The sequence below is a fragment of the Misgurnus anguillicaudatus genome, chromosome 15, assembly GCF_027580225.2.
Source record: "Misgurnus anguillicaudatus chromosome 15, ASM2758022v2, whole genome shotgun sequence".
NCBI lineage: Eukaryota > Metazoa > Chordata > Actinopteri > Cypriniformes > Cobitidae > Misgurnus > Misgurnus anguillicaudatus.
The window spans coordinates 5,922,489-5,940,313 of record NC_073351.2 but is presented as its reverse complement, the minus strand read 5'-3'; the positions used below and the strand labels follow the sequence as shown (position 1 = coordinate 5,940,313).

Below are 17,825 nucleotides of genomic sequence, written 5' to 3'. Positions count from 1 at the left end.
CTGATCTTAGGTTAAAAAGCCTTAATTGAACTTTCTTTGTATGGAACTTATGCTTATACCTTATCCTCTCTATATTACCAAATAATGCCAAAATCATTCACTTTTTTTGATTATATTTGAGAACAGTCATTTAACAAAGAAAATGGTAGATTTGTAAAGTACAGTACTTAGTACAGTTTAAAGTAGGCTACTCTCATTTCTCTACGTTTGTGTGTGAGTCCTGAGCAGTCACGACATTTAAAAGAAATCGTTTCTAAACTAGAACCCACTAGGGCTGTCACAATGATTACATAATCGTCTCGTCGCGATTGTTTGACATCATCGCGATGATTTCAGATCACCGCAATGATTGCACATCTCTCAAAAACCACAAGGGGGGGCTGCAGCGTCTGTATAAACGAAACAGTATCTGATAGCGTTCCTTAACTGACAGTGTAACGCAATACATTGCAAAGCCATACAGTGGAAAAACAGCATTTAAAGAAATGCTGCAAAACTTTTATAAGCAGTATGAACTGCCAGGTAAAACATACGTTTCCAAAATAGCGATTCCAAATTTAGGGAAGTGATGGATGCTACAGTATTCTTAAGGATCTGTAAGGAATTGATTTTTTGCAGGCACTACGGACATTACTAATAGGTCCTTAGTAGGATTTGCTACTATTTAAGGCCTGTTCTGGTATAGTCAGTTTATTTTGATAGCATTTATATGTTCTGTTATTTTTTTAGACAATTTATTGTGTTTATTTCTTATGAAGAATTTTCTGTTTTTTAAAGATATTTTCATTAACCCATTTACTCCTAAAACGACTATAAGACCTAATAATAATAATAATAATACATAAATCTTATATAGCGCTTTTCAAAGGACGCAAAGACGCTTTACAAAATGAAACAGACAAACAAAAAGTGAGAGTACTAATTAAGGTTGTATGCCATATGAAACAGGTGGGCTTTTAACAGTTTTTTGTAGGTGGTCAGTGAGTCCGAGTTTCTGATGTGGATAGGGAGTGAGTTCCAAAGGGTAGGGGCAGCAATGGCGAAGGCTCTGTCCCCCAAAGTTCTGTGTTTTGATTTGATGATGGGTCTGAGTAGGTTTAAATCGGCAGAGCGGAGACTTCGGATAGGTCGGTGATGCTGTAAGAGGTCTTTGAGGTATGGAGGGGCTAAGTTATTGAGGGCTTTGTAGGTGATGAGTAGAACTTTGTAATGAATGCGCTGTTGTACAGGGAGCCAATGAAGCTGTTGGAGGACAGGGGTGATGTGGTCTCTGGAGCGGGTGTGGGTGAGGAGACGGGCAGCAGAGTTTTGAACATATTGCAGCTTGTGTAAATCGGTGGAAGGGAGACCATATAGGAGGCTATTGCAGTAGTCGAGTCTTGATGTAATAAATGCATGGATGAGGGTTTCAGCAGCAGATGTGGAGAGAGTGGGCCGTAGACGAGCAATCTTTCGCAGGTGGAAAAAGGCAGTTTTGGTGATGTGACGGATATGAGGCTTAAATGTGAGTGTGGGGTCAAAAATGAAGCCAAGATTTCGGGTCTGGAGAGAGGTGGCAACTGTATGGCCATCGACAGATATAGTGAAATCTTGGGAGGAGGGAAGGAGTGATTTGGGACCAATGATTATGATTTCTGATTTATTGCAGTTGAGTTTAAGGAAGTTGGCATTCATCCAGGATTTTATTGCAGACAGGCAGTTTGTGATGGTTGATACTGTGGCAGGCGTGATGGATCTGGTGCTTAGGTATAATTGTGTGTCGTCAACGTAACTGTGGAATTTTAGTCCATGATTATGAATGATGGATCCAAGGGGAAGCATATACAGAATAAACAAAAGGGGACCTAACACAGAGCCTTGAGGGACTCCGTGATTGACAGATATAGTGTGAGACATACAGTTATTAATGGATATGAATTGAAATCTGTCGGTGAGGTAGGAGGTGAACCAGGAGAGGGCCGTGCCAGAGATGCCGAGATGTTGTAGGCGTTGTAGTAGAATGGAGTGGTTAATGGTATCGAAGGCGGCAGAGAGGTCGAGTAGAAGGAGAATGGAGAGGGAGCCAGAGTCAGAGGCGAGCAGGAGGTCATTTGTTACTTTGAGTAGTGCAGTTTCAGTAGAGTGATTAGTGCGAAATCCAGACTGAAATGTTTCGTAGAGCTGATTGGAGAGGAGGTGATGCTTTAGTTGATCGGCGACCGTGCGTTCCAAGATTTTAGACAGGAAAGGTAGATTGGAGATGGGGCGGAAGTTGTTGGGGTTTTCAGGATCCAGGCCAGGTTTTTTAAGTATTGGTGTGATAGCTGCCACTTTGAAGGCAGAGGGAACTGTTCCAGAGGTGAGAGAGGAATTTATGATGGCTGTAATGAGTGGACTGAGGCAGGTGAGACAGTGCTTGACCAGTGCGGATGGGATAGGATCCAATAGGCAGGTTGTGAGGTGGATTTTATTGAAGTGTTTAGTGATATCCATTTCTGTGATGACTGATAGGGAGGGGAGAGTGATTTGAAATGGAATAGATGAGTCAGATTGAGGGTCTGTGCTGGGGGAAGTGTTCACAGAGAGTTCTTGGTGGATGCTGTCAATTTTATATTTAAAGAAATCAATGAAGTTATTACATTTGTCTATAGTGAATGAGTGAGTGATATTATCGATGGGTTTGAGTAGTTTGTTAACTGTGGCAAACAGAGTCCGGGGGTTTGAGGATCCAGAGTTAATGATACCGGAATAAAAAGCAGTACGGGCTGATGTAAGGGCTGATCTGTAATGATGGCTATGATCTTTGTAGGCTTGTAGGTGTACAGTGAGTCCAGTTTTCTTATATAGGCGTTCCAGTTGTCTGCGTTCTTTTTTGAGTCTATGAAATTCTGTGGTGAACCAGGGTGCAGAGCGGGAGAATGTAACTGTTGATGTTATGACTGGTGCGAGAGTGTTTAAGCTTGATGTGAGTATGCGATTATAGTGAACTACTAAGTCTTCGGTGGTTGAGTTATCAGGGATGCTGGATATAGATATATTGTTTGCAATATGTGTGGAAAGGGTGGTGGGACAGAGGGACTTTAAATTTTGGTGAGATATGGTACGTCTCTGTTTAAAATAAGGGCTGGGGGGGTTGATGTAGAATGTTATGGCGAGGTGATCAGATATAGCCAGGTCAGCGTATGAGAGAGTGTCAATATTTAGGCCAGTAGAGCAGACCAAATCCAAAATGTGTCCACGGGTGTGGGTGGGAAAATCGACATGTTGTATGAAATTAAAACTGTGTATAATGTCCAAAAAATCCATGGTAAGTTTGGAGGTTGAAGAGTCGATGTGGATGTTGAAGTCCCCTACAAGTAGTATGGTGGATGAAGTTGAGTAGAGTTGAGTTATAAATTCTGAGAAATCTGACAGAAACGTAGGATTTGGTTTAGGAGGGTGATAAATTATTGCAATAGTCAAGGAAGTGGGGCCTAAGAGTTTAAATGAGAGGTGTTCAAAAGACGGAACAGATGGAATAGGGAGAGGGCAAAGCTTAAGAGCTTGTCTGTAGATGGCAGCAATACCCCCGCCCCTGCCTTCAGGACGAGGTTTGTCCGTGTATGAAAATCCAGTGGGGGTGGCTTGGTTGAGAGAAAAATATTCATGAGGTGTTTGCCAGGTTTCAGTTAAGCATATTAAATCTAATTGTGAGTCCAAAATAAATTCATTAATGATTGTGCTTTTGTTGTTGAGGGATCTTGTGTTAAGTAGTCCAAGCTTGAAAGACTCTTGTTTTGAAGGGGATGAAGCGGAAATAGGAACTGGCCGGAGGTTGAAATGGTTCACGTGACGCTGGTTCTGATGACGTTGTGCATTGTTGTTTGGATGCCGGGACGCGGAAGAGAGGTGGTGAGGTGTTGTGTTGAAGCTGTCATTCCCAGTGGATGTAGCCTCTGTGGATGTAACGGTGGCGTTGAAGTAGTCTTAGGGTTTTTAGTTCAGCGGTAAGCTCCGGAGTAGCCGATGGATAGCGGTTTAGCTGGAGTAGCTGTTTGGCTGAGTACCGGAAAACCATGAAGTTGTTGGTGGAGTTTTGCAACCAAGAAAGCAGGATGGAGAGCAGAAAAGGAGCTAGGACCAGGTGCTGCATCGTCCGAGGAGGAAATTCGAGTCGACTTTGGGCAGGAAAAGTTAGCGTAACCGCCCGAAAGTGCGGGTGTTAACCCGATCGATCCAGCGGTTTTGCCAACTGTGCAGCCCGTATTCCCAAAGTGCAGCCGAACCAAACAGGGTCAGAACAGCAGAGACGTGCAGGTGAAGTGGTCCAGGTAAGTGCTAAAGCTGTTTTAATCCAGTAAGAGATCCAATAAGAGATTCTAGATTTTGATAGGAGAAGCGGCAAAAATGTTATTCTAGGATAAATACCCTTATATCCTGAGGGTTTTCAGAAAAAATACTAAGAATTGTCAACGTCTACCAAAAACTAAATATCTAAGCCTCTGTAGCACTTTAGAAACATGAAATAAAAGTAACCGGTGGTAGATGTAATGTTTCGGCGCGCAGCATCAGGCACAAATGAGTTAAATAATAATATGTTTTGTGTATTAATATTTACTGCCAGGTAAATCTTGCAAAATATTTAATTTAAATAATCACAACAATGTGTGGAAATATGTATGAGAATTAAAAGTCAAAGCAATAAAACAAACAATTAATCATTAACCGCCAAAGCCCTAAAACAGGCAAGTAATCGTCATAATTGCCACAATTTATTAGACAATTAACTCTTAGCCAAATTTTGTAATCGTGCCAGCCCTAGAACCCACTGCTGTTAGTCACGTGTTGCCAAGGCAAAAACTGATTCATACTGTTTCATACACGGTACATGGCGCAACCGCAGCGCGAAATATTGTCCAATCCTAACAAACCATACATCAATGGAAGGCTTAGTTATTCAACTTCCAGATGTAAAAAAGTTACCATTATGACTTGTTTTATGTTCCACGGTCACATATTAGGTAATTTGCAGTATTTTATGACTCATAACTTACATAAAAACACCTTGTTTAAAGTGTTATAATTTTAGAGATACTCATGGATACACCTGAATATAGCTTAAATAGTCACCCATACAGATACACTAACAGATCTCTCGTAAAATAAGTAAATGTGTGAATAAATTTATACTGAACATAAGCCCAATGCTAAGTTTGTTATGCCAGCACACAAAATCCCCATTCGTCAGCTGAATGAATGCATTATTTAAAGCCAGGCTGTAAGTCCGTAAGGTACTTAGAACTTTTGGGTAATGGATTGAAGTTGTTGACTGTAATTGGTAATTTAGCTGCAGTGGGATGCTATGTGCCAAGAAAGTGATTATTCAGGCCTGTAGGAGTCCCTCGCTGTTCCCACACTGCTCACAGTAACCCTGTTACAGAGAGGACAGTGCTAAGTCCTGCTTAAAAAAATACTCACAGAAACCATCAACCTTCCTACTGTACAGCAAAGTCTGAATCTCTCACCATTCTGTTAACAAAAGTAATAGAAAACCATTCAATGGTGGACTAAATCAGTGAAATCCATCTCTCCAAATTTTGTTGCTCTTTAAATAACTTTATTTTGATTTAAAGAGAATTCTGTAATATATTTATTATTGATTTACACTTTGTTTTAATAACCAATCCCTTTGGTACCTTTAAGGTAACATCATTCCACATCATTTGGTGCCATTTAAAAATAATGTTGACATTCTGTTGGCATTAGTTGGATATGGAGATGGCCTGCGGCTGCTTTTCACTCTGTGCAAATCATTTTTCGAAATAAAAGATTAGCACCCCTAAATTGCTTTTCTCACACATTCATCAGAGAAGTTTCCAGCGCTGGAGTTCTGCAGATTAAATATGCCTCAGTTCATTTACTTAACCAATAAAAAGGTCATTATTTTGATAGCGGGTCTTGGCAAACCTACAGACCCAAGGACAGGGTGTTTTATCATGGTACAGGTCTTGATTCAGTATGGGCCAAAAAGGAGGGACCGTCTCCAGATGCATTTGGATGTTCATTTGATTTGAGTAATAAAATATTTACGCCAACTAAATGCCTCAGCGCGTTTGAGAGATGCAAAGCACTTCCATCAGAAAACATCAGCCATCACAAATGACGTCTTGGCTTACTCAGGGGAAGCTGATGCATGCATACGTCAGCCCTATGTGAAGACTTAAGACAGGACACTTGAATGATGTTGCAGGTAATGGACTGAGTTGTTATAAGAGCAGTGGCTTAGCCAACATGAATGTTTCTCCCTGCATATTTGTTGAAAATTACAGAATTTGTTAGCATTAGCATCCCAGCCATGCTAATAGGAAAGTCTAATGTCATTTAAGGCATGGTCATCTATTTTGCAATAGTTTTTTTGTTTTTTTATGTTTAGATCACAATCTGGACACTAATAAGCAGGGCTTGTTTGTCAGGCGTTGGTATGAAATGCAACAGTATGGACCTGGAGGTAAAAAATAAAGAAAGCGTCTATAACACAATAATGTCTGTGATGGAGAAAGCAATTATTAGCACTACTGTACCATTCATCCTAAGGGCAGTTGCCTTGTCCATGAGCTCTGAAACAACCCAACCTTCTTACTGCCAACTTTGCTTATGGGTAATGTGACTAATCACTCTGGAGTAACTGTTGACACCGCAAGAATTAACACATTCCCAAAATCCTAGTAAAAAATCCCTTTGATTTTCCCCATAACATTTTTGACAATAACATTTCCTTACAGTCCCAACATTCAGAGATACAGAATAAGACGAGTGTGACTTCAAAGTAAAGAACTAAACAACCCATAATCCTGAACAAAGTTACTATTACAATGACACTGATAATTGCCCATTTTCATTCAAGTGCCAAAATATTTGTATACTGTACATCTGAAGTGTTTGCAGTAAACTTAAAGGGGGCATTTCACAAGACTTTTTTGTCAAATAAATCTTAGATGTCCCCGGAGTACATATGTGACATTTTAGCTCAAAATACCTTACAGATAATTTATTATAGCAAGTTAAAATTGCCACTTTGTAGGTGTGAGCAAAAATTTGCCGTTTTGGGGTGTGTCCTTTAAAATGCAAATGAGTTAATCTCTGCACTAAATAGCAGTGCCTTGGTTGGATAGTGCAGATAATGAGTGATATTATCCCCTTCTGACATCACAAGGGGTGCCAAATTTCAATGACCTATTTCACATGCTTGCAGAAAAAACTAAGCTTGCTTACCAAAACTAAGTTACTGGGTTTCTTTATTTCACATTTTCTAGGTTGATAGAAGCAATGGGGACCAAATTATAGTACTTAAAGGAATAGTCTACTCATTTTCAATATTAAAATATGTTATTACCTTAACTAAGAACTGTTGATACATCCCTTTATCATCTGTGTGCGTGCACGTAAGCGCTGGAGCGCGCTGCGACGCTTCGATAGCATTTAGCTTAGCCCCATTCATTCAATTGTACCATTTAGAGATAAAGTTAGGAGTGACCAAACACATCAACGTTTTTCCTATTTAAGACGAGTAGTTATACGAGCAAGTTTGGTGGTACAAAATACAACGTAGCGCTTTTCTAAGCGGATTTAAAAGAGGAACTATATTTTATTGCGTAATAGCACTTTTGGGAGTACTTCGACTCGCCTGAAAAGTCCACTCCCCTTCTCACTCTCATAATGGGAGATGGAGGGTGTTACTGCGCCGAGTCGAAGTACTCCCAAAAGTGCTATTACGCCATAAAATATAGTTCCTCTTTTAAATCCGCTTAGAAAAGCGCTACGTTTTATTTTGTACCACCAAACTTGCTCGTATAACTACTCGTCTTAAATAGGAAAAACGTTGATGTGTTTGGTCACTTCTAACTTTATCTCTAAATGGTACCATTGAATGAATGGGGCTAAGCTAAATGCTATCGAAGCGTCGCGGCGCGCTCCAGCGCTTGCGTGCACGCGCACGGATGATGGAGGGATGTGTCAACAGTTCTTAGTTAAGGTAGTGACATATTTTAATATTGAAAATGAGTAGACTATTCCTTTAAACATTAGGAAAGTCAGATTTTCACGATATGTCCCCTTTAAAGGTCACGTTCTTTCTGATACCATTTTTAAACCCTAGTTAGAGTGTAATGTTGCTATAATATCATAAATAATACCTGTAAAATGATAAAGCTCAAAGTTCACTGCCAGGCGATATATTTTTTTCAACAAAATTCACATTTCAAAGCCTACACGAACGGCCGGTTTGGACTACAGCCATCTATATCCTGCTTTAATGACATCACTAGAACAATTTTTTGACTAAACTCCGCACACAGGAATACGTCAGTTGCCAGCTAAGCTAACGACAAGCTAAGCTGCTATCAAATCACAACACACTAAACATACTACACAATTAGAACTCGTTACGTATTTCTGAAGGAGGGACTTCATAGAACAAGGAAGACATCAGCCTGGACAGTGAAAACAGCGCTTCACAGATAAGTAAATTGTGTGAAAAATACCACATTTTTTACACTGACACATGCAGGGCCGGAGTGGGGCCACTTTTCAGCCCGGGAGTTTCAGGCCCAAGACCGGCCCACTTTTTCCATAGTGTTATTCCAAATTAGCACTTTTTTCAAATTGGATAAATAAAGCAACAGTCCAGCTCTTACTATAGTTTCTATTAATATCATAGTTAAACAAATAAGGTAAAAGTTAAATAATATTTCACTTAAGATGAGAAGTTAACAAAAATATTCCTCTACACTCCAAAAAAGGCTGTGGTTTTTCTTTTTATATTGGACAGAACACACGCCGGGCCAAAAATAACCCAATGCTGGATCGCCATTATGCAACCATGGATTATAACAACCCAACAGTTGGGCTAAAACAACCCAGCATTGGGTCAATTTTGGCCCAGCAGCGTGTTCTGTCCAATATTTACCCATTATGGGTCAAAAATAATCCAGCCCTTTTTGGAGTCTATTCCACAAGAAAAGGTTGATAAATTATTAGCATTGCTAATGCTATGAGGGCTATGATTAATCAGATGCAAATAGAAATATAAAACCCAGTCCTAATTAAAAAAAAAACAATTCGATAAAAATATTGAATCCAATATTGGGTAAATATATAGTGATTTATAAGCTTTTTTTTCGGCTGGTCATTTTTGACTGGGAACACAAAAGGTGTTATATGGTTCTGAACACAACCTGAGGGTTAAATAACTTTAATTCATATTGTTTTCTCATGGCCTCCTCATTTTCAGCGGCGAACTGGCTTATCTGCTGCTCAGAAGCTGCTTGCATAATATTTGCAAAGTCTATGAATCGCCATGTATACACAAAAGGCTAATATTGTAACAAAAAAAAAGTTGGCTTGTAAATAGTTTGACAACGGTATTAGCCGAATAATTACGTTGCTAATGCTAATCATTACTAGGCTTATTTCTCTTTAAGTTACCTGTTGTTGTCCTCTTGAAAATAATCTGTAAGTTTGGCACATTTGGCAGCATCATCCTCCAATGGATTTTTTCTTCAACCTGTTTTTTACGCCCTCCTCCTCTCAGACGCGTATTGTTACGGTAGGGCCGGCCCAGCCTACCGGAGAAAAGTTTTCTTGGACGTGCTATGGACCGAACCAAATCTATGGGAGGGGAGGGGGAAACTCCCTCACATGGTACAACCCATGCAGAGGCTGGGCGCTGCAGTGTCAATGCGAAACGTGTGAAGTGTCATTTAAGAGAAGATAGACTCACTAAAGTGACAAATGTAAAAAAAAAAACTCGACCGGCCCAAAAGTGAAGCGGCCCACCGGGAATTCTCCCGGTTCTCCCGATTACCCACCCCGGGCCTGGACACATGAACACATGTTATTTTGTGCACTGTAAACACAATCACAGATTCAAAAACACAGAAAGAACGGGACCTTTAAGTAAAGTCATTGTGAGTAAACAATATTGTTTAAAGCAATAGTTCTCCCCTGATTTACACACCATCAAGTACATATGTTGGTCATTTTTCATATGAACACATATTTTCAGATATTTTTGAAAATGTCTTAGCTCTTTCAATCATTATAACGGATGAATATAGGGTCCAGCTCCTTCAAGCTCAAAGAATGTGCATCCATCACTTGCAAAGTAATCCACATGGCTCCAGGCGGATAAATAAAGGCCTTTTGAGGGTAATCGATGTGTTTTTGTAAGAGAAATATCCATATTTAAAATGTTACAAATGAAAATAACTAGACTCCTCAGCATTCAAGAGAGAGTGTCAGCATAGTGTATGCACTTTTCGTAGTAACGTATGACGTATGCAGAGGGCGGAAGCACAGAGCAACTAGACAAAATATCCCTTTAAGTAAGCAGGTTTACATTGAACTGTTTTGTTCATATGAGTCGGTCTACATGCACAAAATAACCTCACCTTATCATAGAAACCGGCTTTATGCGTTTACATGCAAATCAATAAACTGCCAATATTCTTACTCTTTAAGGTGCCAAAACCAAAGCATTGTGACATGCTTTTTACGTCACTAGGAAGACGCTAGTGGTACCCTGGGTTTTTGGCGCATAAGGTATTCCCTCCTTAAGCATCACTTTTGGATGTCCAGAGTAGTACTTTCAGTTGTTTGGCTTAGGTGTAAAATAACAACACATTTAATTCTTTGCATGTTTGTAGAAGACAAGTATATATATATATTTTATAATTTTTTACTTTGAAGAAGTAACTTCAAATAGCTTTTTTCCACAGAAAATTATGCCTGTGGTTAGCAATGGTATTTCTAGGTCGTCAAGACTGTAACCACACGTTGAGCATTGGGGGGGCAAAACATTTAGGACTATATTTATGCATATTAAAACATAAAATATTCGGGTGGAAATTATTATTGAATGCCCCCCCCCCCAAATGTCTATTGTGGCCGAACGTCACTTCAGCGTCTTCATAGTGACGTGAAAGGCATTTCACAATGCTTCAGTTTTTGATGATTTTGACGTCACCGCTTATAGTCCACCTAGTCAATCATTCAAAAAGCCGGCGAGAGTTGGTAAATTCATATGAATCGTGCAAAAATGTATGATCATCATAATAAGCAATAACTAAACCCCACCCCTAACACCAAAGTCACAAGGGGCAAAGGCAGATCATACAAAAACGTACCAACGTGGTCGTAAAAAAACCCACCTCATAACATTCGTAAGAATTTATTTTTTTCCCCCAGTTTCTCCGTCAATTGCACGAGTTGATAGCAGATATTACTTTATGTGTCTGCATCATGATGTTTATCTTTTACAAGTGGAGACATAAACACATGATAGAAAGCCAGTAATATGTAAGACGATATCGAGGTATTGTGCAGAAATCTACCTGTGCCGAACGGATTTTCCTTTAGCCATGTATGACCAATTATTTTAAGCATAAAACCCTAATAAATAAATAATAAACCCTAATAACAAAATTTAAGCACACATTCTTTACTATTGTCTTTTCCTCACATTTTCAAATACTTTTATCAAAGGTTGAGTGGTAATTAATCTCAGAGATGGTTGCCTTGTCTTTTAAAATGAAGAATGAACATTAAAAATATCTAAAAGTGTGCGTGGTCACTGTCGCAGTCTTTATGTGAATGCAGCATCTTTGAAGGCTTGGTTCTGTTTTACGGTTCATTAAATGATAGATGTTTTGTGTTTGTAAGCTTGGATCCTCATCAAGATGCTTACAGGCGGGGTCTGTGCATGTGCAGTTGGTACCGCTGGTACTGCCAAACACTCATTGTTCCTGAGAGGAACTTGTGGTTAATGTCTCCCGCTGTTCTGCGGACTCACAGTCTCATTATGGCCATATGCTACCATCACATCCAGGCACTATGACATGCATTATACATGTGAATTAATGCAGCCTGGCCCCACCCTGCCAGCAAGCTTTGATCTCCACGATGGATTTCCAGGAAATGACAATAATGACTCATTCATAAAGTTGCTTTCAGGCATCTTAACTTCATTATACGTGTGTGTGTGTGTGTGTGTGTGTGTGTGTGTGTGTGTGTGTGTGTGTGTTTAAATGTAGTTTGGGTGTGTCTTTCTGATTGATGTCAGATTCAGGAATATCCTACGCACTTAATTGGTGTGTGTCATCTGTTATTGTCGGCTTTGGAGTTTTTGCTGGAGGTCTTGTGCATATTGAAGGTGTGTCTCTCATTAGATAAATCTGAGGGGCATTAGCGGCTAACAGGCTAATTGGCGTCAAATCAGTGGATCGTAATGAGAAATGGGCAGATGTAAATGTGACGTAAATATAACGACGAAGATCATTTAAGGTGATGATAATCATGCATGTTACCGTTTGTGCTGCAAGTCCATCTTAAATCACCTTTAACAAATTATAGCTGGTCTTACTAACTGGCTGGACCATTTCAATAGATTTAGATTGGTTTTGGGTCAGGCTGCGAGTCTATTGGTTGAACAGCTAAACCACACAACCTTTATGACAATTTCTTATACTTGAAGTTAGAGATTTAAACTCCACACGCATGTGTGACATAAATGTCATCTCCAATCGCAGAAGAGGTTTACCGTTACTTTTAGACTATCAAGGTTTATAAAAAACATTGCTTGGAAAAACATGATACAAGAAAAAAATCGAAGTCACTTACAAGAAGTGAACCAAGTTTGATCTAGATATTAGAAACTCAAGGATGAGCTCATTTTATTATTGTCAAAAAAAATGATTAATGATGGCCGCGTACACACTGCGAACTTTCGGAAGTGACAACTGCAGTTAAATGAGCGGTGAATCAAACAATCAATTTGAATTGTCATATAAGAGGTTATCATACTTAAATAAACATCCTGCAAGTTTCAAAACTGAAAACATCCATGCTACTGAAATATAACAGTTTTTGGCAACAAGCCAGGAAAATGGTCTTTTCAGGACTGTGCCGAAATATGAGTAGAATTAAAACACCTCCCCAAACCCAAATACAACGACCACTTTTGTAGCCCCGCCCACAGCTTCGTGTCACACGTGTGGGCCAGGGGTAAAACAAACCATGCAGTTACTTTTAAATACATTTTTCCTGAGAGACTTTTATTTTGACGCTGTGATCTATTATGAGTACATTACCCAACTGAGTGTTCGGTTGTTGAAGAACCATCTGGGAAAACACAGACGCTGTATAACCTTAACTCGGAAGCTCGGAACATAACATTAGGAATGCCTGATTAAAGTTTGTTTTTAAAGAAGTTCCAGCTCGCGTGGAGAGTGTTTGTTTACTTTGTGTATCGCGGATTCACTTTACTTTATTTAAGCTACTACGTTTTACTATTGCTTAGTAAGAGATCGCTTGATATGTCCTGTTTTAACATCAGTATCTAAACACGTATATTTGACTGTTTTAATTTACTAAAAACATTAAACGATTAATAAAGGTGCAACACTTACCAATACGACTGTAATATAGCTGCAATTTAGATTATGATGCCCGCTTACTGTGTTGTATACGTTAATTTAGGCAGGTTGCATTTGAAAGGTCCAACACTCAACAAAGCTTTTTTTATCATATAACTGTGGTATGTAACGTTACGTGTATGTAAGAGCAACCTCACAAGCACAATAGAAATATACTAAGTTATTGATAAGAACTTATCAGCCACGGTTTATATTCTGATGCACGCTTACTGTGTTGTATACAGTAATTTAGTCACGTCGAGTTTAAAGTTTTGTTTGTACTTTACTATACGTATTGTCATTTATGTGTATCAACTTTAGCACCCAGAATATTTTTGTGGCTCAAACATATTTGTGTTCGGCTGCTATATTTACACATTAATGTTTTTTAAAACATTTCCCCACGTGTAATGACAGGGAATGAAGCTGTCCAATCATAGCAGTGGGTGTTTACGTCCAGGTCTTCAATGCAGCCCGTCCCTTCAAACGAACCATTTCTCCAGAGAGCCACTAGTCCATGTTACAAAATAGCCTATTACTTATTGCTTTTGATGTTTTGAATGTAAAAACCACGCGAACATCATAAGTAGACCTCAGACAACAGTATAAAACAATAAAATCGACAGATTCATTGCCCCATTAAATGTGGGAGGGAATTCCTTAAAAGATCATTTCATGTCTGTACGGAACAAGACTCCCGAAAATGATTGACACAGAGGTAACCATAGCAATGCCCTGCTATCTCGCGTGGTTATCGTTCATGGCTTTGAAGAAAATAATATTACATAATATTACAACGTTATGTTGTGTGTTGTACGCATTTGTGAGGCTGCTTCTCTCAGTACTGTCTTGCAGTGTTTCCAGGTCCTTTTTTTGTACTTACATGTCGTTATGGTGCTTAACCGTTTATAGCCGGGTACACACCAAAAGATTTTTTTATCTTATTAGATGTTCAAAATGTGAGGGACCACAAACATGATGAAAAAATAGACGATTTAACACGTTTGTTCCTATAGTGTGTAGACTGACGCTATGTAGTCATGACAGCACACCGCGCACCATCAGATTAACTTCACAAACAACGCGAGTTTCAGCTGAGAAACTTTCTCGCATCCAAACGTGACTTCATATTAAAAAACATGGCAATTAACGGGTATAAAGGAATGTCTTTATTACAATGGACTGCTTTTTAACATCTCTGATGTCCATCTCACTTTGGACTATGCAGTTGTTATGGTTTTATCTTTCATCTGGGCGCTTTGTGATTGGGTATCATGTTGAATATTTACGATTTGCGATCGGATCGCCCCCGATGGCTTCCAAGCAAATTCAGGCGCTCTTAACGCACCGCACACCGCAGGAAAATCTGATAATCGCACACCACAGGAAAATATGATAATCGGTGCAACCACACAGACCACCAGGATTTTACCTAGTGCCCTTTTTAAATCCCCAAAGGGTCCTTTATTAAAGTGAGAAGGTGCTCGTCCAGATATTTGAGGTAAAGCATTTGGATTTATTTTGGTTTGTTATTGGATTTTGCTTTTTTCTTCATAGAAGATCTGACAACACTAGTCAGCAAACGCTCGTGCCTCTGTCATTTTCTGCACCGCACATACAGAAAAAAATTTCCCTTTCTAGGCATTTATTTTTTCAGAGGAAAGACCTGTCATGTCATGCACGTTTAAATACTACATTAACAACTAGTTGTTCAGTTGGGTTATATGTTCACACTATGCAGAGTTTATGTAAATGTGGTTGTCACTACCTGCAATTTGCATGAGTTAATTCGGTTGTAAAATGCGGTTGTCAGTCCCGTAAATTACTAAAGTGTGTGTGTAGAGAACAGCACATAAGAGAATAAGCACTAAAAGGTGAAGTGACAACTGAATTTATGCAATGTGTACGAGGCTAATGAGATCATAAAAGATAGATTTGAACCTGCGATTTCAGTACCATTCTTGCTTGCTACCTGGCCAACGCTTTAGTTAAAATTCACCATAAGATATAAGTTTTCCTTTGTCATGTTTGTTATATCTAAGTGCTATTCTCTAGTGAAAAAAGATAAAACACAGTGAGTCTGGAAACTTTCATACAGAGCTGTATTGAAAGCGCTTGATAAGATTGAACCAGATGAGTCCGCCTGCGGGAGGAGAGACCGCCCAGAAGGGAAGAGCCTTCTGTTCAATAAAACCATATTACTGCCTCAAAAAAAAGAAAAAAAAAAGACTACAGTCCCTGTTGATATCAAAGTCTTGATCAATTCTGTCTCTCTTCCTCTGTTCCTCTAGGAAGAAGATTTTTTATAGATATATTAATAATTGATGTTTATATTAACCTCCGTATTTGTGCATTGTATCATGTCAGACAGGAGCAAGCCAGCGGCAGGTAAGCCGCAGATTTTTTCATATAGGATACACAGATGCAGAGACACAAAGATGCACGTCCACACGCAATCATACACAAAACACCCTGCTGATCAATGCAAACCTGCTGGAGATAATAAGTGTCATTTCCTCTGTTTGCCTATTGAATATTTAGTCGGTTCTGTTCCATTAGACGGATTATTCAATTCTTCCAAAAAAACACATTGATTACAACTCGATTGCTTGTTTAATATGACATAACATAATAGTGGACCAGCCACTCTTTAGTGTTGGTTCCACCTTTGAAATGGAAACAATGCATGTGAATCTCATTCACGCATCAGCTTGTACGGTCTAAACCAAGGTTCCCCAAATGTTACCCTGGAGGGCCGGAGCACTGCAGATTTTAGCTCCAACCCTGATCAAACACACCTGAGCAAGGTCTTCATGATCACTAGAAAATCACAGGTGGGTAAGTTTGATTAGAGTTGGACCTAAACTCTATATTGCTTCGGTCCTCCAGGGTAAGATTTGGGGAACCCTGGTCTAAATGTTGCTCACTGCTCAGCTCCATGCATGAGTGTTTAGACACAGAGAAAGATGCGCATTTCACCGGGACAGCAAGACGCGGCATCCTGTAACACGTGTTTTTCCAACCTTCTACCTGTAAAAAGTGCACTGGAACAGCAGTCAAACCCGTGACTTCCCACCCATGAACTCGTACAAGATCGATGTACTCCCAGTTCCGAGCTCTGATGTCACACGCGAAACCATACAAAACAACAATGGCGCCCCCACGGATGCAGCGTTTCTGCAAGTGGTACACGGTGGGAATACACTTTAGGACAATATAATGTTGCTGTCAAATTAATAATACTATAATAATAATAGTAAATAAAACACACGATTATATATTACAATGTTATGTGTCTAAAACAATAAGTATGTCGTGAAAGTATATTGCCGCATGGACATGTTAAGTTGACGTAAATTCCTTGCACTCAGGTAACAAGAATTTCAGCTTTCCAAAGATGTGAGATGTTTAGCTTTTTATTTTAGAGTTGTTGTATCTGATGATGTTTCCTCCCACGGTACACTGGAATTTTAAGAGGTTAATTTTTAATATTGGCAGTCTTGCCTAGAGATTGTATAAAAAATGAAATGTCAAATCATCAATTGCATTTTATTTTGCAATTTAGCATGATAGATGCATTTTCACCTTGAAAATGAAATAATTTAATTTAATGTTTTAATTTTTATTTTATCATTTAATTTTCATATTTGGGACATATTTTGCCATTTTATTTTTTATTTTATAATTTAATTAATAACTTTTAAATTGGCTAAAAAATCTTCCATAGTTCAAACTAAGCTGGCTTTTATTTCTATATTTGAAGAGTTTGGTTCCAAAACGCAATAAACGCCATTTTTGAAAAAAATGAGTTACTGCCAAAATCAGCATTATATCAGATCAGTAGTTAAAAGTAAATTCTTAATTTTACGCAAAATCCAATATCCGCCGTGTTATTCTGTCATCTTTTCTCCCTTTTTTCCCAAAATGCGATAAACGCCACTCCCACTTTTTTACAGAACGCAATAAATCCCACAGCGCACCATTCACGCAATGTAAACAAACATGGCGGCTTGTGAGTACATGGAGTCCTAGTTTTCCTCATCTACTTTGTACTTTGTGATCAACAAACAAAACAAAATAATACTTTAATTGCATTGATAAACCTGTGATGGTTTTCTGTGATGGGAAAGAAACGTAAGCCATCAACATCTAATAATTTCCCTGTGAGGCACTCGGGAGGCGGGTGCTTGTTCTCCTGACAGCATCAAGCTTCTCATGCTAACACATTGACCCCAGGGGATCTTATGAAAAACTTTCCATAATTTTACTCAAAGTCAACGAAAATCGAGCAGGACCAGAAACATTTTACAGCTGATCGCTGTGAAAGACGTTAAGCGAAGACGTCAAGTAACCGCAATGACAGGGTTCTTAATATGACAAAGTAAGTGTTTTGATTAA

The 17,825-nt window shown here is 39.0% G+C and overlaps 2 protein-coding genes across 2 annotated transcripts in view; both read right to left on the bottom strand.

The window, feature by feature from the left end:
• Positions 1-17,825, bottom strand: part of sema6d (semaphorin 6D) — a 156,629-nt gene that overhangs the window by 111,269 nt on the left and 27,535 nt on the right. The gene's annotated exons all lie outside the window — the stretch shown is intronic.
• On the bottom strand, positions 869-3,895 carry LOC141349676 (uncharacterized). The gene has a single exon (XM_073853306.1). The coding sequence runs from the start codon at positions 3,283-3,285 to the stop codon at positions 919-921; it is 2,367 nt and encodes a 788-aa protein (XP_073709407.1). The 5' UTR covers positions 3,286-3,895; the 3' UTR covers positions 869-918.